This window comes from Podarcis erhardii, assembly GCF_964252035.2.
Source record: "Podarcis erhardii genome assembly, chromosome: 16".
Lineage (NCBI taxonomy): Eukaryota > Metazoa > Chordata > Lepidosauria > Squamata > Lacertidae > Podarcis > Podarcis erhardii.
Window position 1 is genome coordinate 35,784,109 of NC_138514.1, and position 23,182 is coordinate 35,807,290.

A 23,182-nucleotide genomic window follows, 5' to 3' on the forward strand; every position below is an offset into this window, starting at 1 on the left:
AGACAGCCTACCTCCAGTTCAAACAAGCACAAAATGCAACTTCATTAACAGATCATTCTTTTTAAATGTTTTATTATGTCTTTTATTTTTTTATAAATGTTGGAAGCCGCCCAGAGAGTTTAATGGCTGTGTTGCTGCTCCAACTATAGGTGGTTCTCTGTCTGAAAAAACTAAGGCACTCAGCCAAGCTGCCCTTTCAGGACATCTTTAGCAATAAAGTTGTTGGAGGGGTTGGGGGAGTGGGGTTAACATCACCCCATCACTGCTGGTTGGTTTAAGCTGCAAATCGAGAGCAGCTTGGCTTCCAAACTTCTAACGCTCCATATGGGCAAGGTGTACTTTCTAAAGGCAGGGAGTTCTGCAGGTTAGTTCTGCAGAGACTGCCTTTATTCACATCCTGAGGAATTTCGGTTCAGGGGTTGGAAGGATGCTGAAGAAAGCCTCCTGGTTCATCTTAATGAAGTGAGCAGGTCTTATGTGGGTTCCCCTGGCGACAAACCACCTTGGGGCAAAGCCCTGCAAGACCCTGCCGATTTTGGCAGCAGCCAAAAGAGAGGGCGTGATGGACAAAACTAATCCTTTATTCCACCCAGCCCTGGCCCTGATGGAAATGCAAGTAACCCCTTCCCTGGTCATCACATCTATCATTTTATGCACTCAATCTTCACAAATTGGTTGGGGGGAGAGGGGGCAGCCCTTCACTTAGGTGTGCTTTTTAGCCAAATAAAGACAACAGCATCGTGGGAAGAGTTCAGATTTTATTGCAGGCTGCAGTAAGCACAAATGACCCAGAGAGGTTCTCCAAATTCTGGACCTAGAATGCAAAATTCAAACACTTTTATAACACTCTCTAGCTCGTGAACAATCCCTTTCAGCAATATGATTGGATAACAGAATGCATGAACAGCCTGTGGACCCCTAAAACTAATCTCATTGGTCAGAGCAGCCTGCTCCTAATTACTATAGCAACAGATAGCTTTGAGCAAAGTTTATAAATTCATATTTTTTTCTGTTTCATGCAAAATGTTGCTATTCTGCAACCTGCTACATGAAGTTGTCTGAATTAGTGAGCGTTACTGACATCCACCTGGGTCCCAGGGCATCACACCCAGGTATCACTGCAGCCAGGCCCTTCTGATGATCTTAGGCTGAAACTCTTTGATAGGAAACTCTTTGAACTAACCTTCCTCTAAAGCAAGACTGTTAACACCCAGCCTACATTTATTCAAAAACCAGAAGCATCTTTACTGGGCATTGTAGGGGAGGACATTAATAGACAGGATTGTAAATTGTTTTTATATGCAATAACGGCAGCAAGAATATTACTGGCACAGAAATGGAAACAAGAAGAATTACCAACGAAAGAAGAGTGGCAAATGAAATTAATGGACTATGCAGAATTAGACAAATTAACAGGAAGGATTCGAAACCTGCAGGACCAGAGATTCTTAGAAGACTGGAGTAAATATTTGAACTATTTAAAAAGCAATTGTAATAAACAGGTTACGCTAGTAAGAAGTTCTGTAAGGAGGATTATGTGAAATATTGCAAGGAAGATTATGAAGAGGATTATTAGTTAAAGATAATTAAAAGTAATAGAGAGATTAAGAAATGCAGAATAAGTGATAAAGAACGGAAAATCTTAAGAGGTTGTTGATGGAAGTCTAAAATATTGTATAAGATAAGAATTTATGTTAAATGATAGTTGGAAATGATATGTTAAAAAACTAATAAAAATGTATAAATAAATAAAAAACAGGCAAAAGGCATGCTGCGTGGTCCTTAACAGTGATTTGTTTTGTTGTTGCCGTGGTCATATTGCTCGCAAACCATTGAAGAAGCATAGCTGGCGGTGGGTGTTCATGTGGCCTGAGCAATCCATCATGCCCTCCTGGTGTTCTCTCCCTCAGTGGCTTCCATCTTGCAGCGGCATCTGTTCCTCCGCCACCTCTGGCATCGTGAATCGTGCCCTCACCCCCTGAGTCACTCGGTTCAGCAGGCGCTTCCCTGGAATGGGACAGAATGGGGAAGCATCTATCAAGGCTGTGAAGCAAGAGCAAGGAAGTCTTCAAGGAGGTCAGCGGTTGTGCCCAGGCAAATAAGTTTAGGAGGAGCTGAGCTGTAGCTGGGCCTTTGTATGCAGAAGGTCCCAGGTTTGATCCCTGGTATCTCCTGATATCTTTCTGCCTGTCACTTCGTGTCCATTGATGCTTGTGGTGCAAAACTCTCTGCATATTTTTGTCTGGAATGATATAAAGCTCCCCCAAAATCCATTCCCCCTTCATTATTGTATGGCATTCTTCCTCTTCTTATAATAAAAATGTTTTGTGTTTTAATTAAACAAAATGAATCAAAGATAAAGAGCATAAAGAAATACTATTACAGCAGATTGAAAGCAGCATGAGGTTGCATATAATCACTGAACTTCTTGTTCCAAAACAATTCAAAAAATTCATTCCCCCCCAAAAAAACAAAGTTAGGCTGGTTTATTTTGGAGATGTTATGAAAATTTAGTCCATGGTAACTATGATTAAGCTAACTAGCTTAATCATAGTTACCATGGACTAAATTTTCATAACATTCAGATATAGTGGGATATATGCCCCACCCTCTGGCTATTCTAATCTTAGCAGCAGTTATGAGGTTGAACATTATTACTTGATCATTTTCCAAAATAACATCTTTTAGATAACCAAGCAGAGATATTTTAGGATCCAAGGGTACAGTATATGGTATCCTAACATATCAGAGATATCAGCCTGAACAGATTTTCAGAACATTTCTATTTGAGAACAATCCGAGAAGATAGGTATGTAATCTGCTTTGTTTAATCTGCATCTCCAACATTTAAAAAATGTTTTTTTAAAAAACCAAAAACCCTGGCTCCTCCATAAAGAACTGAGAAAGACTCTTTCCTGAAAACCTGTAGTGCTTCTGAAAATCTAGGAAGTATAGAGAGAGCAGTTGTGACATCATGAATATTATCTTTAAAAATAAGTAAAATAAATATACTCTTTTGCCAGGAGAAGTCACTCAGCTGCAGAGATGGGCAGGCATGAGACTTTCTTCTGCAACTGGTTTCCTGATTCTGATAAAGCAACATTACCTGCTGGCTGGCCAAAAAAGAGAGAGCCACAAGCAAGGCTGTGGTGCTGTCCAAAGGTCTCAAGTGCCACATAGACTTACCTGATAGTGCATTAATGACTGTGAAGGCAAGTAGGTAAGCAAGGCTTTTGAGTAAGTGGAAGAGGTTCCCTGTGGCCCTCCAGTTGTGGCTGGATTTCAACTCCCATCATCCCTGAGCACTGGGCCATGCTGCCTGCTGAGGGCTGTGACTGCACATCTGGAAGGCTGAGGTTCCCCTAGACTTCTTTAGGACAGGTTTGGTGAACCTGTAGCCCTCCAGATGTTGTTGGACTACAACTCCCATCATCCCCAAACACCGGACGTACTGGATGGGGGTGATGGGAGGGTCACAGGTTCCCCACATCTGGAGTAGGGTGTTGCTCTTCACTTGCCTTTTGACACTGTCTCGTTGTGGTCTGAGTCTGCAGGCTCCTCCTTGAGGGCTCCCACCTCTTTCTTCCAGTTAGCCCAGTCTAGCTCTTCTACTCTGCAAAACATACAAATAAATGGTGAACCACCTGAATCCCGTCACTCACTTGAGGGAAAGACACAGGCAATATATATTTGCTTATCTGTGTAGCCCTTGTTGCTCTGTGGACCTGCAACAGTGCAAGGCACGGTCAAACTCACCGGAAAAAATATCTCTTATCTTTCTCGTCTTTGGAGCCGATAGACAGCTGGCAACCAGACCGCTTGGGTTTCTGCCAATGCCAAACCCAGCTTTTCTCCAACTCCATAATAGCAGTTGCTCGCTGTGGGTACAATTCAGGAGGAATAGTCACATTTTCAGATTTAGGGGTGATTTGAATAGGAGCAGAGGAAGCTGTCTTATATGAAGTCAGACCGCTCCTCTATCTAGCTCTGTATAGTTGACCTGACTGGAAGTGGCTCTTGGGGGGTTCAGGCAAGGGACATTCTCAGCCCTTTCCTGAAAATTGGAGGGATTGAACCTGGGACCTTCTGCATGCAAAGCAGGTGCTCTGAAATGCTGTCCCACCTGTAGACTTGCCATAGGCACCCAGGGGGCCACTTGGGAACAGGGTGCTAAACCACATGGGCTTGTTTCATCAGGGTTCTCCCTATGTGTGAATCCTTTGTCAGGGTTAAGCGAATAGGCAGCTGTCAGAGTGGGATCGAGAGTTGGGGAGTGAGGAGGCAGGAATTTGTGTACTTATTTATTTACAGGATCTGTATGCCGCAACGTATAGCTTTATGTTCCCTGGCCAGTGAACAATGGCAACTGTGCTTGTCAAGACCAAAGAATAAAGCCAAGAGTCTATGACAAAGAGACATGTTGCAGAACACTCAGAAACAACCAGTCTGGAGGGGCCTTTAGTGTACTGGTTAATCTGGCCCTGTTCCATCAGGGCTCTCCTTATGTGTGAATCCTTTGTCAGGGCTGAGCTAACAGGCAGCTGTCACAGTGGGATCAAGGGTTGGAGAGTGAGGAGCCAGTGTACTTATTTATTTTCAGCTGGTGTATGCTGTGCCCAGTAGCTTCATTTCCCCAAAGCAGTGAGCAAGGCCCATTATGCTTGTCAACACCAAGGACAAAGCCAACAGTCAATGACAGAGACATGCTGAAGAATACACACAGAAACAGCCAGTTTGGAGGGGGCCTTGGTGTAATGGCCTTGGCTCAAATTAAACCCCACCCAGAAGTGGTTTTGGACTTGCCTGCAGCTTCCAGATCTTTTGACCGTCTTCAGAGACCTCGGTGACCGTCTCGCTCATCAGGGCAATCAGCATGTTCAGAAGGAGGATGTAAGTCATGATGACATAGAAGAGCAGGAGGAACATCACAAAGTACCTGAACCTCATGTTCTGTTGGAACTCCAACTCCCCCATCCCAATGGTGAACTTGAACAGCTCCAGAGAAGTCTGTAGCAGCCCGACATACTTGACTTGGTCTTTGCCATCACTGTGGATGAGGGAAGACCCATTCTGGACTGGCTGAGGATTCTCCCCGGTAAGTATGACAAGGGCTGAAATTGGAAATGAGAATATTTAAATCAGGGGGTCCTTGGAGAATCTCCTTGTAAACCTCTCTATTTGCATGAGAAAGATGTCACAACTCAGGACCTACTAGTCATGGGCTGTGCCATCCACAACTCATCTTGGGTTGCCAGTTGGTTTCCAGGTCCAATTTGAGGCGCTCACATGAGTGTTTCAAGTGATAAATGACAAAGGCGCCAAACAGGTTTTTTGTGGGGGGGGGCCCACCTACTTCCCTACAGACTCTCCTGGGCATAAAAACAGCAGAGGGGGCTCCTTGGAAGTTCTGTAACCCTCTGAAGTTTGGGGGTCGGTGACCCAAGAAAGGACATTCTCTATGGTAGCCCCTAAGTTGTGGACGTCTCTCCCCATAGATGTGCATCAGGCACTTCCATTACAGTGGTACCTCGGGTTAAGAACTTCATTCGTTCTGGAGCTCCATTCTTAACCTGAAACTGTTCTTAACCTGAGGTACCACTTTAGCTAATGGGGCCTCGCGCTGCCGCCGTGCGATTTCTGTTCTCATCCTAAAGTAAAGTTCTTAACTCGAGGTACTATTTCTGGGTTAGCGGAGTCTGTAACCTGAAGTGTCTGTAACCTGGAGCATCTGTAACCCGAAGTACCACTGTATATAGTTTCTGCAATATGCTGAAGACACACCTCCTAACCCTGGCCTTTGCAGGGGAGAGTGGAATGCACGAATATCATTGAATCCCCTTACTCTACCAAATAGCAGGGCCAGCCCTGCAACTGAGATCAGGCGGCATGTTTACTAGGCATGATTATTACTATGTGTCATTTTTCCTTGTCTTCGTATATTGGATGCATCTGAAAAAACCAGTCAATGGTGCTGCTAAAGGAGGAAGTAGGTAGGATTCTGGCTTCTGCTGCCAGTTCTGGCCCTTCCATGTTAGGACAGGTAGAGACTCACCTGTTGAAAAGCTGAAGAGGAAGATCACATAGACCATGAGGAAATGCATGAGGTTCCGCAGGATAGCCTGGAATGCAGAGCAGGATACAAGTGAACTGGGGAACCCCAGCATGATGGAGGACTGGGCAGAGACTTGGGTTCAGATTTTTTCCCAAGGGTGACTTTCAAGTGGTTGACCTTGGGCCAATCACATTGCCTTGCAGTTTAACAGTAGTGCAGTTGCGAATTCAGAAATGCAGAGTCCCTTCATGGTATCCACAGACAAGTGTCCTCACAGCCCCACACCCTTCTAATATTATACAACTCTAAGTTTGTACAATAATATTAGAAATATATAACAATAATTAGGGATGCATTGCAATAAGCAGTACTGATCTCCATGTGTTGCCATTCAGTTAAATCGACATTTCTGCGCAAATCACATGGGCAAATTGTTTGAGTGCTCCAATAACTTCCTTCTCAGTGAATTAATTTGTGTTTAACTTGAAGTGTGGGATTAATCAGCTTCATATAACCAACAGGCTTAACCTCACACAGCCAGCCTATGAGGCAGGTTAAACTGCAGAGGCGTTGTGGCCCAGGATCGCAGGGCATCAATGACTTTTTACTATTTCTGCAGCAGGGTCTCTCCTTCCAGCATTCTGGAGTCACCCAATCAGCATAAAAGGGAATCCTCACGCCCCTTTTGGAGCCAGAAGTGAGTAAGCAGAAGTGAGTCAGCCACGGAGGATGGGCTCCTAGGCTCACTCTGAAGAAGGTACTCAGGAAGAACACTGAGGAAGTTCTGTATGTTGTATGCTGAGCATTTAAGAACACTGAAAACACCAGGTGATTAAGTTTCAAGAGAAAGGTGTGCCAAGTCTGTTATATACAGTGTGCTGGTTTTAATATTTTGGTATTTGGCTAAAAGGAAAAATAAAGAGGCAATTCCCCGAATGCCTAGATCCAGGTTTTGGAGTACTCTTTGGTGAGAGGGCGCCAGCAGAGATTTAAGATCTCAGAACATGCAGCAAAGTAAAGCATGGGAATACAGGCTGTTAGACCTTTAGAATATGCAGTTATACCAACCTTGTGTATCATGACAACGTAGATCCCGGTCTGCTGAAAGCCTCGCATGTAATACAGCAAGTTTGTCCAGCCGAGCAGGAGGGAGAAGACCATCCAAGACAGGTAATCTTCCAGGCCTGCAAGGTACATCACTGCCGAAACCAGCAGGGTCACTGACTGCAACAGCCTGTGAGAAAATAGGGGGAAAGGCAGAGATGGTCCCACTTAGCAAAGGCGCCTTTCAGGCATAGAGGAGTCTGCTTGGCCTGCCTAGCACACAAAAGCTAAGCCACATGCCACAGCTAAGCATGAATGAGCTACAAGGTGGATATTCAGTGAAGAAAAGGCAGCCTCTTCACTCCTCCCTTGGTTCTGCTACCGCCACAGTACCCAGAGCTAAGCCATGGTTTGGCTATCGCACTACATTCAAAGTGGGGCTTCTGATTTGTCCTAGGGGATAAACCATGACCGGTGAAGCAGGAACAAACCATAACTACAGTGGTACCTTGGGTTAAGTACTTAATTCGTTCTTAACCTGAAACTGTTCTTAACCTGAAGCACCACTTTAGCTAATGGGGCCTCCCGCTGTCGCTGCACCGCCAGAGCACGATTTCTGTTCTCATCCTGAAGCAAAGTTCTTAACCTGAAGCACTATTTCTGGGTTAGCGGAGTCTGTAACCTAAGCGTATGTAACCTGAAGCATCTGTAACCTGAGGTACCACTGTACTGTATAAGTGTCCCAATGAGAGACCTTGGCTCCAGTAATTCCACACACACACACACAAAAATATTTCATAAAAGTTTTGTGCTGCTTGAATGTAAAATAATAATAATAATAATTTATAAAATTTTATTTATATCCCGCCCTCCCCAGTGGAAGCCGGGCTCAAAGCTCTTTACAAAAAGCATGAAACAATAAAACTATCAGTAAAAACAGTTTTAAAACAACTATTTTTTTTTTAAAAAAAACCCTCTTCCCTACCGCCGCCCCCCCCCCCAACATACAGAAAAATCTCGATGTAGCCATCCTGAAGCAGAGTTGTTAGTGACCGGCGCCTTCTCCACAGGTAAAAAGCCTAATAAGCAAATGGACAGGAACACTCTTGTCAGTACAGCAGAAATAGTGCAGTGGCAATTTCAGAAGCACAAGATCCCTTCATGATAAGTCCAGACTAAGTCTGCACAACCTTCTAAAATTATACAATATTAATTAGCGATGCATTGCAATGATCATTGCAGACACCCATGTGTGGCCTTCCAGCCAGGTATATACACGGGCAAATCATCTGGAGTGCTCCAGATCTTCTATCTCAGTGGTTTAATTTGTGTTCTCCTTGCAGTTGTGCATGACAGAACTTGCACAATGCTCTCTTGAAACTTTAGCAGCTTGTGATGTCAGTGTTCCTAAATGCTGCATGCAGAACAACTCTTCCTCAGTGTTGTTCTTCCCCCGTGCCTCTAATTCTCTGTGAAATATTCATTTTTGCTTTATCGTATCCTTGGGTTAGGATATCTCTTGGGTAAGTTAGGATATCACCTATTTTTTTCAAGGCTTCACATCATGGTGGGTTGACAGAAAAAAACACTGTGAGTCTGATGTTGTAGGCTTGTACGTCCAAACTAACCATAGTTAGGATAAACAAATCATGGTTATGTGCAAACCAGGGTAGTGTGTGGCACTTTAAGAACTAGGTACTTTGTTAATTCTTTTAAAAGGAAAGATTTGATGCTGTATAATTCTGCAGCCAATCCTATTTTCTTCTGGCTTTCTGTAGCCAACCTAAGATATCAAACACATCCCAAACAGCAGCAGGAAGAGCAATAAGAGTATGTCATACCTGATCAATGAGGAGATACACGCCTCCAGTTAAGACAATGATCTGGCCAATGAGTCTCAGTACGTCTCCAGCAGTGAGTGTCACTGGAAAAGGAGGCTGGGAAGATTAAAGGAGAAAAGATAGGTTGGGAGAGAGAACTTAAGTAATTTATTAAGATAAAAGCAGAGACAATCAACTGTTTGTCAGGGTTTGCAAAAAGCTGCACAGAAGTCTGAAGAGGGTGTTGCCAGTGCCAATCAACTGGTTGATGGTACCCTATTCTTGACCTAGGCACAAATTTAACTCCCTAACAACTATGGATGTATGGATCTGTCAGTACTGGCTTCTCTCTTTTTCTCCAATCTTCATTTTGGTTCTCTGCAGCAGTTTGCAATAAAATAAAATAAGAACCATGAAAACGGATTCTCATTTTAAAAACATTTTCACAGAAAACTATGCACACATTGCTCTAAGTACATGAATTTTTTTCTCTTTTTTGTACATGCTGTTTGGATGGAGAATTGCATTGTAAAATTCAGAGAATGTGAAAGGATGGTCGTGTTTCAGTCTATGGATTGTTCCAAAAAGTGGAAATTAGGTTTGCCTTTAAATGCAAATTTGGCACACTGAATTTAAATGCAAATTTGGCACACCAACCGTCCCTAACATCTTCTTCTTGCTTTGGAGATCACTTCTTGCTTTGGCGATCATGGATTTAACAATGAGTCCGCAAGTGGCTGTGGAGCCCAATTCTGGATCCACACACCCTTCCACAGTGGGGACATTGGTTTCCAGGCGGGAGTTGATCACGGTGTGGATTTCCCTAACATAAGGTACTTTTGTATGCTATCTTCCCACAATATATCCATATTTATGCACACATGCATCTTTTGTACATGTTGCTTGGCTGCATAACTGCAGTGACAGATTCGGAGAAGTGTGGATTTCAAAGGATGTCTGCATTTCAGTTCAGAAAGTGGAAATTAGGTAGGTTTGCCTTTCAGCGCAAACTGAATTGCATCTCTCTGCCACCCTTACCCTACATCATGTATGGGCAGGTGGGTGCGTCTTGGCCCAAAAGGGCCTTGTAGAACAAACAGGGAGCTTCCACACTTCTGCCCTAGAGAGCCACCCTCCTCCTCTCTCTGCCTCCCTCTCTGTATCCCCCAAGCCCCAAAGCTGCTGTTACCTTCCCCTCCAGAGGCCGGTGATAAGCAACGGCTGAGAACACTGACATGAACAGCACATAGGAGAAAAAACTGATGTAAAATCTCATGGCAGCAAAGGAGTCCCATTTGCTTTGAAGAAGCTTGTTTATAGGTTCCAGGACCACCATCTCGTACCGCTTCTGTATGTCAGAGAAAGAAATAAAGAAAATAATTCATTGATTCAGCCCCCACCATCCCTGGTTATTAGCCATGCTGAGGCTGCTAGCAGTTGGCGCCCAAAAACATCTGGAGGGCCACAGGGTACCCTAGCCCTGCTCCAAGTTGCACGAAACCACAGCTTCTTCAGCCTGCAAACAGGTTGGCTGAATAAACTGTGGTTTTGTGCAATGAAGAGGCCTATACTGGTGTCTGTTTGTTTACTTAAAGGTATTAAACTGCTTATTCATCTAAAATGTTCTAAGCCATGTACAACAGTGCAAATCAGCATAAGAATGCCATAACAGTGCCAAGGTACCCCTGCCCTGCTCCAAGTTGCACGAAACCACAGCTTATTCAGCCTATGGCCTTTACTGGTGTGTATATGTTTGTTTCAGGATATTAAACTGCTCAATTGTTTCAAATTTTCTAAGACATGTACAATAGAACAAATCAGTATTACAATGCCAAAACAAATGTCATAAAAACAGAGATAAAGTACAGCAATCCAAGATTTTATATTACAGCTTTTTATAGGGAGAGGCCATCGATCAAGGTTACCTATTTTGTTTTCCCAAAATAAGTATCCACAAAGGCACCAAATCAAGACTCTCCAAGACAATAGTAGCCCTCCTGGATTAGGCCAATGGCCCATCTAGTGTCACACAGTGGTCAACCAGTGCCTTTGGGAAGACCACAATAAATTTATTCTCGTGGAGACTTCTTCAAAGAATAAAACAAGTATCTAATTGGCCTGTGCAAACTTCTTTTAAGGGGGTGTTGCTCAGTACTGGACATAAAACAAAGATGGCACCAAGAAAATCTCCCGAAGAGAGAAGCCTAGATGCAGAGAGAACTGAAGGATCTCCCTTATGGATTATTTTGAAGCAGACAAGTCACCTTTGTGGATCATCTCACCGGAGTATCGCTGCTGTAGGCAAGGATGTCCAACACAGAGTTCTCCTCATAGCTGTCAATGGAGGTCAGGTCATAGAGAGAGATGTGGACAGGCCCGTAGGTCCATTCAGTGAACTTCCGTGAAAGGTGACGGTACTGCGGGTCTTTGATTTCACGGTGAATAATGTTTTTGAAGATCTAGGAAAGACAAAATAGGGGGTGGGATTTTCTTTGGGTTTTTCCTTCCAACATTTATTCTTATTTCTACTTAAACATCATATGAGGCCCTTCTCTGTGTGCTCCTTCTACAAGAGGTCTGCAGGGTGGCAAGGTAAGAACTGGCCTTTTCAGTGTTTTTGGTGTTTCTAAATGCTTAGCTCTGGAATGTACAGACCAACAACTCCCCAGTGTTCTACCGGCATGTCTTCTCCAGAGTGACCTTAGGAGCCCATCCTGAGTGGCTGGCCTACCTCCTTCCACTCTGATTGGCTCCAGTCAGCACAAAGGGTGGGAATACTTCTTCTCAGTGGCTAAAAGGTTCCCATTTCATGCTGATTGGGCAGCTCTGGGATACTGAAGAAGAAGACGACGACACCAGTACCCTTCTATAATGGGTATTTGACCCCCTGTGACCCCCAGACCAAAACATCTCTGCCAGTAAGGGGTGTGGCTTAGAAAGAGTTCCAAGGGCTGGAAAAAGAGCCTTGAAGAACTGCACCTGCATCCTGGGCCTGAGTCTCGCTATCCCTGGGACATGATATTCAAGCTTGTGCACTGTAATGGAGTTGTGAAATCATGTATCCCATGGTACAAATCTTCTTAAGTTGTCTTCTGCAAGTTGCCCTCTCAGTTTCAGCCTCCTACCTGGAGGTTGACAAAGCCACTTCCGCCCTACAGAGAAGGTGGGGTTGCGGGCTTCACAGCCCAGCCCACATGCGATTGGGAGGATTCCCGGCCACGTCACCACCTGGCCAGCCAATCAGCTGGCTCTCGGGGTGTGGCCTGCCCTATTTAAGACAGGACGCGGCCGGGGATCTCCCTCTTTGCCACCTGCCAGCTGTTCCGGTTCTGGAGGTTGACAACACTGACCTATCTTGTGTGGCCTGAATTTCTGCTAGCATGACATGAAGATGCCACCTTCCAGATATTGTTGGACTTCCATCTTCTTGTAGCGAGTGTAGCCAACAGCCAGGAGAATGATGGGATCTGGAGTCCAACAACATCTTGGAAGGTCACAGGTTCCTCAGCTCAGAAATGCAGCTGATGATAAGCTCCCAACTGGCTTACCTCTATCTTTCCAGTCTTGACGGCCAGGGTCAAAGGGTTCAAGCCTTCCCTGTTGATTAATTCCTCCAGTTTCTGGCTCAGGTTGAGCGTAGCACTGTGCATCAGGATCTTGTTGTACATCTCAATCACCAGCTCTCTGTTCTTCTCATCCATATCATCGGCCACCATCACCAAGGCATGGAGGACTGTGTTGCCGAGGGAATCCCGCTCTGCCAGGTTGGCCTTCTGATGAGGGTTATCCAGGAGATACCTGATCACTTCCGGTTGGTTGGTGCAAGCAGCTAAGGAGAGGGGAAGCTCACCTGGAGGAGGAAGGAGATAAACGGAAGAAAAGCTGGGAGAGGAATGGCTGCTTTTGGCACAAGTTACAAAAACTGAGCACCCACTTCAAGAATTTGTGACAGCAGACTTTAGGCACACAGTATCAACCTACCAAAGTAGAAGCAAGCTCCTTTCTCCTGCTGGTGGAAGAACTTTCCACAGGCCTTGGCATGGATGTCAGCGCCGTTCTCCACCAGGAGCTTGATCAGATCTAGATTCCTCTCCTCAATGGCAATGTGGAGTGCTGTGTGGCCTAGCAGAACAAAAATGGCATGAAAGAAAATCATTAAAGTCATCAAACGTAGAAAACAAGCATGTTCTCCTACACATGAGTGGAGGAGTTCTTTTTTTTATGCTGTCTCCCCACCCTAAGATCCTCACCTTTATAGAAGCTATCCTTACAAGCTACGTTGATCAGAGGCCTTGGGTTCTTGGTCTCCTTGTCTATCTTCAACAGCAAAGGGATGGTGGGGTTTGCCCCATCTTTTAAATTCAGCAAGGCCTTCATCAAGCAGGTCTTGCCCGTTTCTCCATCTGGAAGAGAAGGGAGTTCCATCCTTTATTTGGAGAACTGCATCTCTTTTTTCTAACAAGGACAGTGTAAAGGGCCATTCAAGTCTATCAAATGCTTTAAGAATATCCAAGGAAAGAAACTCAGCAGGGAGTCTTGCTGTAAAGCTTTAGATGGACTACCAGGTGAATTTTAGAAAGCCTTCACAAAAGAGCTCATCTCTAGATTAAGGATTGTTTTCAAAAGTTGTCTAGAGGGGTAAAGGATCTCTCAGTCTTGAAAACAATATTGAGTTGCAGCTATTTTGAAACCTAACAAAGACACAGCAGTTCTAAGATTCTTTGGACCAATAGCACTAGCTAATCAAGATGAAAATATTTATCTGCTGCCTTCGCACAGAGACTAAAGATTTTAATCACAAGATATGTGCATAAAGATCAAGAAAGTCTCATGCCAGGTGGCCAAATAAGCCACCCCACCCGCATTTCAAACATTCAGGGAAGAGCAAATTTGGATTTGTGAATTAAGTTGGTTCACTTTGTTAACTGCACTGAACTTATCTGCAATTCCTAGCCTTGCTCCTCACCTGCTCTCAGATCCTTTTCACTGGAAATTCACAGGAATTTACAGTAACCTAGGGTCTTCTGCACACAAAATAGGTAAATGTACCGCTGTGCTGTGGGTCCTTACAACATCCTATACTACAGCGTTTCTCAGCCTGTTCAACTGGGTCATGAAATCTGTGTAGATGGGTCACATAATGATTGAACCCAACACATCCTGCAGTCAGATGATGTACATTCATTCCCATGAACAACACTAATTTGTAAGTACCAAATATTTTTCAACAAATTTCACATTAATTGGGATGTTAAGTTTTTTTTAAAAATTGTATGTCCGAAGCAACAGTTGTAAAACAGGGAAACTTGCAGTTACAAAATAAATGGCCACAAAATATGTAAGGTCCAAAATCAGGTGACGATTTTGAATCAATATGGTAGAATATGCATTTCAAAACTGTGCTGATTTTAACCAACTTGCATGTTGGCCCCTGAAACCAAGAAGCAGGTTTTTGTCTAAGTCTGGATACAACTGGGATCTGTTTTGAATCAAGATGATGGATTGAACCTTTCAAAACTGAACTGTGTATTTGGACACCTCTTAAGGTATTGTAATCATATATTGCATGATGATTTGGGAGATCTGTAAACAGATTTTTGCCTTCTCAACTGAATCAATATGGCAGACTGAGCCTTTCAAAAACTGCCCTGTTTTCAACCACAAGTTCTTTTAATTCCTTAGAATTTCCAAACAATGCCAGGTGTGAAGCAGCTAGTTAGTGAAAAACCATACAACTTACCCTCAGAAATAATGCCATTAGTAAATCACTTTTTCACTCTTTTCTCTTCCGAACTCCACTGTCAGTCCTCTTGCACTCTGATGGCCCTCCTCTATCTTGCAAATACTTCTGTGAAGCCTGAAATTCCTGCCTATTCTCACATCAATGAGAAGTACTACTAATATTACTACTACTAATAGCCCCAGCTCTCAAGCTCATGCCCACCTGTGTACTCAGAGTTGGTAAGATATTTGCCACTTCTTCGCAAATAGTCCCCCAGTCCTTCCAGCTCCTCAGGGTTCCCCCTCACGATAGCACCAAAGAGGCGATCCTTGTTAAAAGTCTCCTCTTTACTGTGGAAGAAAAGCAGAATGAACAAATCCGCAGCATACATTTGAAGCAGCATCATACCAGTTTAAACAGCCGTGGCTTCTCCCAAAGAATCCTGGGAACTGTTTGTTAAGGGTGTGTAGAGTTAGTAGGAGATTCCAGTTCGCCTCGCAGAGTTACAATTTCCAGAGTTCTCATGGACGAGAGGAACTGACTGCTAAAGCTCTCTGGGAATTGTAGCACTATTAGAGGTCTCCTAACTCTCAGAACCTTTGGCAAACTATAGTTCCTGGGATTTTTTTATTCAGGGAATCGATGGGTGTTAAGTTGGTATCATTTTATATTGTAGGTGTGTGTGCTGGTCCAGGGGGGAGGTTACCGTGGGGCGAGGTCCAGGACCTGAGTCAAGGGTTGGCAGACAGTCCTCCACGGGTGAAGCGGGGTCCACAGCGAGGAGCCGGGCAAGGACAGGAACTCTGGGGGAACCGGACTGGGTGCTGGCCGAAACAGCTCTTTAATGACGTTGCTCCCGCAACCTGGGACCGGGCTGACTGGCCTTTATCTTCTCTGAGGCCAGGTGCGGTCCCGGCCCCCAGGAGACCCGCCTCTTCTGGCCTTAAGGCGAGCACTCCTCCTGGGAGAAACCAGTTCCCTCCGCCTCTCTGCCCTGAGCCTCTGCAGTTCAGGAGAGGCTGAAGGGTTACTGGACCCAGGGGGAGACTCACCTGTAGGCACTGAGTCCTCAACCACCTGCGGAGCTAGAGTGGATTCACCTGGTGCCTGCTCCTGAGGATCCGGCACAGGTGAAGGCGCTTCAGAATCAAGGCCCTGCCCCAGTTCAGCCGGCCCTGGAGGCGGGGACTCCTGTGCAGGCTGGGATTCCTCCGGTTCAGCCTCTGAATTGGATTCCCAGGCCATCACAATGTGACTGGCTGGCAACATTAAGCCTGCCATATGAGAATCCCTTGTAGGTTTGACCTCATCCTCAAAGGCATACTTTTCCATTGTCTCCTGAGACAGATGGATGCCAACCAGCTAGTCTAGGAAGGACTATACCTCAGTGGTAGAGATCCTTGCAAGCAGAAGGTCCCAAGTTCAATCCATGGAAGCTTCTCCAGGAAGGGCTGGAGATTTAGGCTTTCAGCACCTTTCCCCCTCTGCAGAGGTAGGAGATCTATTAGTGTGGCCCACCCTTGGAGACTGATTGATCCAGTGTGTTTCCAGATGGCTCTGGGGGATTTACCTTTCAGAACTCTTTGGGAGTACAGTGTTACCTCGGGTTACATATGCTTCAGGTTACAGACTCCGCTAACCCAGAAATAGTACCTCAGGTTAAGAACTTTACTTCAGGATGAGAACAGAAATCGTGCTTTGGCAGCGTGGCAGCAGCAGGAGGCCCCATTAGAAAAAAGGGGTGATTCAGGTTAAGAACAGTTTGAGGTTAAGAATGGACCTCCGGAACGAATTAAGTACTTAACCTGAGGTACCACTTTATCAACAAATATGGATAGCAGCCTACATGCCCATGATGGAAGTTGTTGTCTGCCGACTTCCAGAGGGCCACAGATGATCCCCACCCCTGTAATAGATGGGTTGACTCCTGAAGGAAACTCCTTACCTCAGGGGAGGAATCTTAATCCTAATCTTTGGAGATGGCGGACGTTCCATCTCAAAGGAGGTTTCTATGGGCCGCGGCTCTCCCTTCCCCACAACTGCCTGCTTCTCCCTTGCCTCCACATTGTCCAAGGTGCCATCATCTATCTCCAGTATTGGTAAGGTATGCATCACGCTATTGAAAGTGCTGGCAAGAGAATAGATCACCACAAGAAGAGTTATTTAATCTACAGGATATATATAACATAGTAAAATATCAAACATTAAAAACTTCCCGATACATGGCTGCCTACAGATGTCTTCTAAAACTTTGTAGTTCTTTATCTCCTTGACATCTGAAGGGAGGGCGTTCCACAGGGCGGGTGCCACTACTGAGAAGGCCCTCTGCCTGGTTTCCTGCAACTTCACTTCTCATAGTGAGGGAACCAGCAGAAGACCCTCAGAGGACTATCTCAGTGTCGAGGCTGAGCGATGAGGGTGGAGACCCTCCTTCAGGTATACTGGGCTGAGGCCCAAATCAAAGCGCAAGATAATAATTGAAACATAAGCCAGCTTCGTCGCTTTATTTTATGAGATGTGTATTAGGAGAGTCTGAACATCATCCAAAATGCAAATATGGAGTGGGTACACAAGAAGCAATGAGTCACTTCCTCAAATATACATCATATGAACGAAGCAACTATGAACCCTTATTCCATGTCACTTTCACTCTTATTGTTAAAACAAAATAAAAAGATTCCTTCCAGTAGCACCTTAAAGACCAACTAAGTTAGTTCTTGGTATGAGCTTTCGTGTGCATGCACACTTCTTCAGATACACTGAAACAGAAGTCACCAGACCCTTCTATATAGTGAGAAGGTGGGGAGGGGTATTACTCAGAAGGGTGGTGGGAATGGGTGATTGGCAGATAGCTGTGATGAGCCTGTTGACGACTCTTAACTGAGGTCCAGTGCCGAGGGCCTTCTGGCGGTTCCCTCATTGCAAGAAGCAAAGCTACAGGGAACCAGGCAGAGGGCCTTCTCGGTAGTGGCCCCCGCCCTGTGGAACGCCCTTCCAGCAAATGTCAAAGCGACAAACCTGACATTCAGAAGACATCTTAAGGCAGCCCTGTTCAGGGAAGTTTTTAACGTGTGATATTTTACTGTATTTTTGGTTTTTATGGAAGCCGCCCAGAGTGGCTGGGGAGGCCCAGCCAGATGGGCGGGGTATAAATAAATTATTATTATTATTATTATTATTATTATTATTATTAATGACTGCAATAGGTCTTACAGGAAAAAGCAAGGGGTGAGAAGGTGAAAAATGGCTTTGTCATGTATAATGAGATAAGAATCCAATGTCTTTGTTCAGACCAGGTCTCTCCATGGTTTTAAGTTTGGTAATAAGTTGCAATTCAGCAGCTTCTCTTTCCAGTCTATTTCTGAAATTCCTTTGTAATAGAACAGCTACTTTGAGATCTTGTATAGAATGTCCTGGGAGATTGAAGTGTTCTCCTACTGGTTTCTCTGTCTTGTGATTCCTGATGTCAGATTTATGTCCGTTTATTCATTGGCGTAAGGTTTGGCCTGTTTGTCCAATATAGAGAGCTGAAGGACACTGTTGGCATTTGATGGCATACACAATGTTAGACGATGAGCAATTAAATAGTCCTGAGATGGTATGTGTGAAGAGATGGTATGTCGTTAAGAGTCGTCAACAGGCTCATCACAGCTATCTGCCAATCACCCAATCCCACCACCCTTCTGAGTAATACCCCTCCCCACCTTCTCACTATATAGAAGGGTCTGGTGACTTCTGTTTCAGTGTATCTGAAGAAGTGTGCATGCACACGAAAGCTCATACCAAGAACTAACTTAGTTGGTCTTTAAGGTGCTACTGGAAGGAATCTTTTTATTTTGTTTTGACTATGGCAGACCAACACGGCTACCTATCTGTAACTCTTATTGTTGATGAAGGAAAATTTCATTATCCTTCCTCCTGAAGCCAAACTTTATTGATTTCTATTGCAAGGTTTAGGCAAATACATGGAAGATAAGGTTACTAGTGTGAAAGGCCTCTCTGAATACCAGTTGCCAGGAACTGGTTCCTGTCACACTCAGGTCTTGATTTAAGGCTTCCTGTTATGTACTGAGTTGAATAGGATCCAAAATGCAGCAGTCTGATTGGTCCTAGAACAATAGGATTCAGAATGCAGGAGTCTGAGTAGTCCTTGAACAATGCAGCAGTATGATTGGTCTGCAGGAGCCACCCAATCCAGCTCCAGATGGAAGTGAATCCACAACCTGATTGGCCTACAGGAGAATTCCAGAATTAGCCAATCACGTGTAGCCCATTGTGTAAATAATGTATATAAAGCAGAAACTTTGGGGGGGGGGGACTTTCATTCCTCCTCACCACTATGAGCTGAATAAAGAGCATGAAATCCATTTTCGACTCTGAGCATATTTCACTTCCCATTGGGGGCCCCTGGTTGTCCCCTGTGAGAATGGACACCCCCAGGATGCTGGACTAGATGAGCCACTGGCCGTCGGGCGCTTCTGATGTTCCTAACTTCTTTCAAGTCCTCCAGGGCTCAACCCTAGAACCTGAGAGGCCCCAAAGAGCACTGTCCCTAACTGTGTCTATTCTCATTCTTATTGTACCGTTCCTGGAGCTTTAGGAAGAACAGGGACTGCATGACAGACAGAAATCCAACAAATCAGCACATGTATGCATGCCTGCACACACAGACACCATTGCAACACCTCTAGGCCAATTTTATATCTGAAACTCACTTCAAGTTTTTAGTGAATAAAAACTTTATTTAAAAACCAACAACAGCAAGAAGGCAATCAAGATCAAGGGTCTAGAAACCAAGCCATGTGAAGAATGATTGAAGGAGCTGGGTATGTTTAGCCTGGAAAAGAGGATACTGAATGGAGATAGGATAGCCATCTTCAAATATTTCAAGGGTTGATACATGGAAGAAGGAGCAAGCTGGTTTCCTGCTGCTCCAGAGATTAGGACTCGAACAAATGGATTCAAGTTACAAGAAAAGAGTTTCCAACTAGAGCTAGGGAAGAACTTTCGGATAGTAAGAGCTGTTTGGCAGTGGAACAGACTCCCACAAGAGGTTGTGGACTCTCCTTCCTTGCAGGTTTTTAAGCAGAGGTTGGGTGACCCTCTGTCATGGGTGCTTGAGTTGAGATTCCTGCCTTGCAGGGGGTTGGACTAGATGACCCTATGGGGTCCCTTCCAACTCTACAATTCTATGTTTCTATGATTCTGAAAAATATCTCTTGGTTCACCCCCTCTGATTTAGAAGATCATTCCCTAATCACAGACATATGGGTCTGGGTTTGTGGCTCTGATGACTCCAGAGCAAGGGGAAAGCATTGTGCACAAGCTCTGAAACTCTTCTCCCTGACTGACAAGCAAAAAATAGTTTCCCACTATTTCACAGTACTATTTTCATTTCCCCCCATAAGGTTGTTTAATTTTCCAGTTTTCCTTAAAAGCAAGCTGAGGTATGGTTATGCCCTAATATCTTTGGGTCTCTGAAAGTTCTCTTTTGTCCTTAACCTTACCAGAAGGGAGCTGGGTGGTAGTTCTTACAGCAGGAGCAATTGTACTTATGAAGCAAGAAGCATATTAATTAGATGGGACGGTTTTATAAGCACGTTTTCCGCAGATAAAGCACAGGCCCATGAGGGCTAGAACAAACTAAGCACAATAATGGTTAACCTGAACAGTTCTCCAAACATAATGGCTGCTATTCCTGAGAGGATAATAATAACCAGCATGGAAATTCAATTAGAGCAATAACAATGTAGCCCCACTCATGAACCAGATACTGGGCATAAGCCATCTTTGCACCATGATACTGGCAGTAGGAACAGCCATGGTTGATGGAAAATATGTTATATTTAAGGGGTCCTCTGCCAACGGACTGAAGCTCCAAATGGGGAGGTTGTTCTGTTTCCTTTTCCTGATGTTGTATCTGAGTTCATTTCTTGGGCCACGTATGAGGCTTCACTCACCCTTCCAGGCTCCCCAAGCCACACCTCAAGGAAGCAAAATAGAAATTTCCAAAGGTATCTTACCTTTCTGAAGGCGCCTTAAGATTTAGGATTTTGTGCTGGACAGCATGCAGAGATCAGCAGAGTCCAAGATAATTACGGATCCCACAATATGACCTTTTGAAACATACGCCTGCGACATCCTTCTGTTTTCCGATACGCGTAACAGGAGAGTCACATTACCCACCTGCTCCATAGGTGCTCTGAACATTTGTCCAAAATGCAAATATTTATCCAGCAGTTGACACACAACAAACAACGAGTTACTTCCTCAAATATACAGAATATGAACCATGGGCGTAGCCAGGATTTATGTTGGGAGGGGCAGGATTTTTGGGGGGCGCAAGCAAGCTATATGTGATGTGACTGGTCAGTTAAGTATATTTATTTATTTACTTGATTGGGGGGGGTACAGCTACCCCCTGCCCTCCCTTGGCTACGCCCGTGATATGAACCCAGCAGCTGCCACCCTTGCCCTTATCCCAGTCTACCTTCAATACTGCCTTACTCCATATATTCCCTCATGACTGCTTCAATCTGTAGAACTGGAACTGTTATAGGTTCCACATAATATCTGTTCCTCATTAGTAAGAATTTGATATTTTAGTGTAGCAGCACCAAAACCTTTGAACTCCCTGCCTAATAACATCTTGCAGGCACCTTCACCATACTTCCCCCCCCCCCCGGGGCCTGCTAAAAACATCATGCTGTTTTTCTTCTTTTTGTAAAGCACTTTGAGGTTTTACCTGCAATCAAGAGGTTGATAAATTTCATGAAACAAATAAATAAGAACTTAAAAGATACCCCATGTTACCGTCACTCTTTTTTTGTTGATTGGGACATTGCCCTTAATCCTGAAGCCAAACCTTATTACGATACGATACGATAATCTTTATTGACATTGCCCCATACAGAACAACGAAATTGAAAAATCTACATAAGACATTCAGAAACCAACAAGCCTACTATCCCAACCTGGTTAGCCCCCTAAAAACTCTGATACCCCATTTTTAAATACAATATAATATACTCCCATAGAGACTCCTTACACTGTGTTTAAAACCAAAATCGCATTTGGGTAGAAACTGCTGATTTGCTGATTTCTATGACAAGCGTTAGGCAAATTCATGCCACAAATTCTCCCTCCACTGCCAGAAGCTTCTCTGAGTATCAGTTCCTCTTACCTTTGTGTCCTACTTGTGGGGCTTCCCATTGGGGGCATCTGGGGGTCCACTGTGAGAACAGAATGCAAGACTAGATGGCGGATTGACTTGATCCAACAGCTGGGCTCTTTCAGGTGCTCTGGGGCTGAACTCTAGAAGCCAAGAACTTTGACCCTAGCTGTGCTTATTCTGATGCCACTGTCCCTGGAGCTTTCGAAAAAACAGAGGACAGACTGCAAGACAGGCAGAAATCCAACACATGCAGCACACACACCATTCCGGCACCTCTAGGCCAATTCTCCATCTCATGTCACGTTTTTAGTAAGTCATCTCTTTTCCTAATAATCATAATAATAACCAGCAAGAAATACCTGCTGCATTGTCCCCTCTAATTTAAAAGGTCCCACCTAACCTCATACATGGGGGGGTGATCTTATTTCTTGGATTACTCCATGGCATGGGAAAGGCATTCTTCGTAGGCTCTGAAATCCAACACATGCCTGCTCTAGAGGGTAGGACCTGAACCGATGAAGTCAAGTTGTAAGAAAGCAGATTCCGGCTAAAAATTAGGAAGCGCTTTCTGACAGCAAGAGCTGTTCTACAGTGGAACGGACTCCCTCAGGAGGTTGTGGCCTTGGAGAATTTTAAGCAGAGGTTGGGCGGCCATCTTGTCATGGATGCTTTAGCTGAGATTCCTGCATTGCAGGTGGTTGGAGTAGACGGCCCTCATGGGTCCCTTCCAACTCTACAATCCTATATGATTCAGGAAGCTGCTAATTTACACCCTCCATGCTTTTGCCAGCATGAAAAAGCTTCAGGAGGCCAGAACCTTGGTTAAGGTTGAACCGCCGCCATTTTGTCCTCCTATTCAAAGAGGTTTAGATGTTGAAGCATCAGAAGCGGGCAGTGGTCCTTCTTCCCTTCAGGACAAAATGCTAGCAGCACCATGTGTCCCTTCAGCCATAGCTGTCAACGTTTCCCTTTTTCTTAAGGGAAATTCCTTTATTCCAAATAGGATTCCTCGCAAGGAAAGGGAAAAGTTGACAGCTATGCCTTTAGCACATCTCTTAGCTGGCTCCATAATGACAAGAGAGGAAGGAGACCCTCACAGCAGCACCACATGAGGGAGATTTGTGCGATTGCCTTCTCTTATACCTCCCAGAGAGTGCCAACTCTTTCCTTTCATGGAGCTCCATAAAAAGGAGCTCCCCCTTCTGTTTTACTTGAGAGTGTGTCATTTTAGGGGGTGAAACAATTTTTGCAAATTACTTCAGTGAGGGGTCTTAAAAAATATGTTTTTGGCAGACAAAGATGATGGACTTTGCAGAACCAGCGAAGCTGGCAGAAAAAAATCCTAAACCAGCATGATCAAGTATTCCAAA

At 44.5% G+C, this 23,182-nt stretch overlaps 1 protein-coding gene across 1 annotated transcript; it reads right to left on the bottom strand.

The window, feature by feature from the left end:
- Positions 1–738: 738 nt before the first annotated feature.
- On the bottom strand, positions 739–22,744 carry LOC309331790 (transient receptor potential cation channel subfamily V member 2-like). Its single transcript, XM_081844325.1, has 16 exons — positions 22,583–22,744; positions 16,584–16,766; positions 14,861–14,988; positions 13,167–13,319; positions 12,898–13,038; positions 12,465–12,766; positions 11,199–11,375; positions 10,106–10,264; positions 8,938–9,033; positions 8,105–8,175; positions 7,121–7,286; positions 6,053–6,119; positions 4,800–5,111; positions 3,757–3,874; positions 3,519–3,613; positions 739–2,007 (listed from the first exon to the last, which is right to left on the bottom strand). Exons 1-16 carry the CDS (start codon positions 22,603–22,605, stop codon positions 1,907–1,909), a joined length of 2,292 nt encoding a protein of 763 aa, XP_081700451.1. The 5' UTR covers positions 22,606–22,744; the 3' UTR covers positions 739–1,906.
- Between the last annotated feature and the right edge of the window lie 438 nt (positions 22,745–23,182).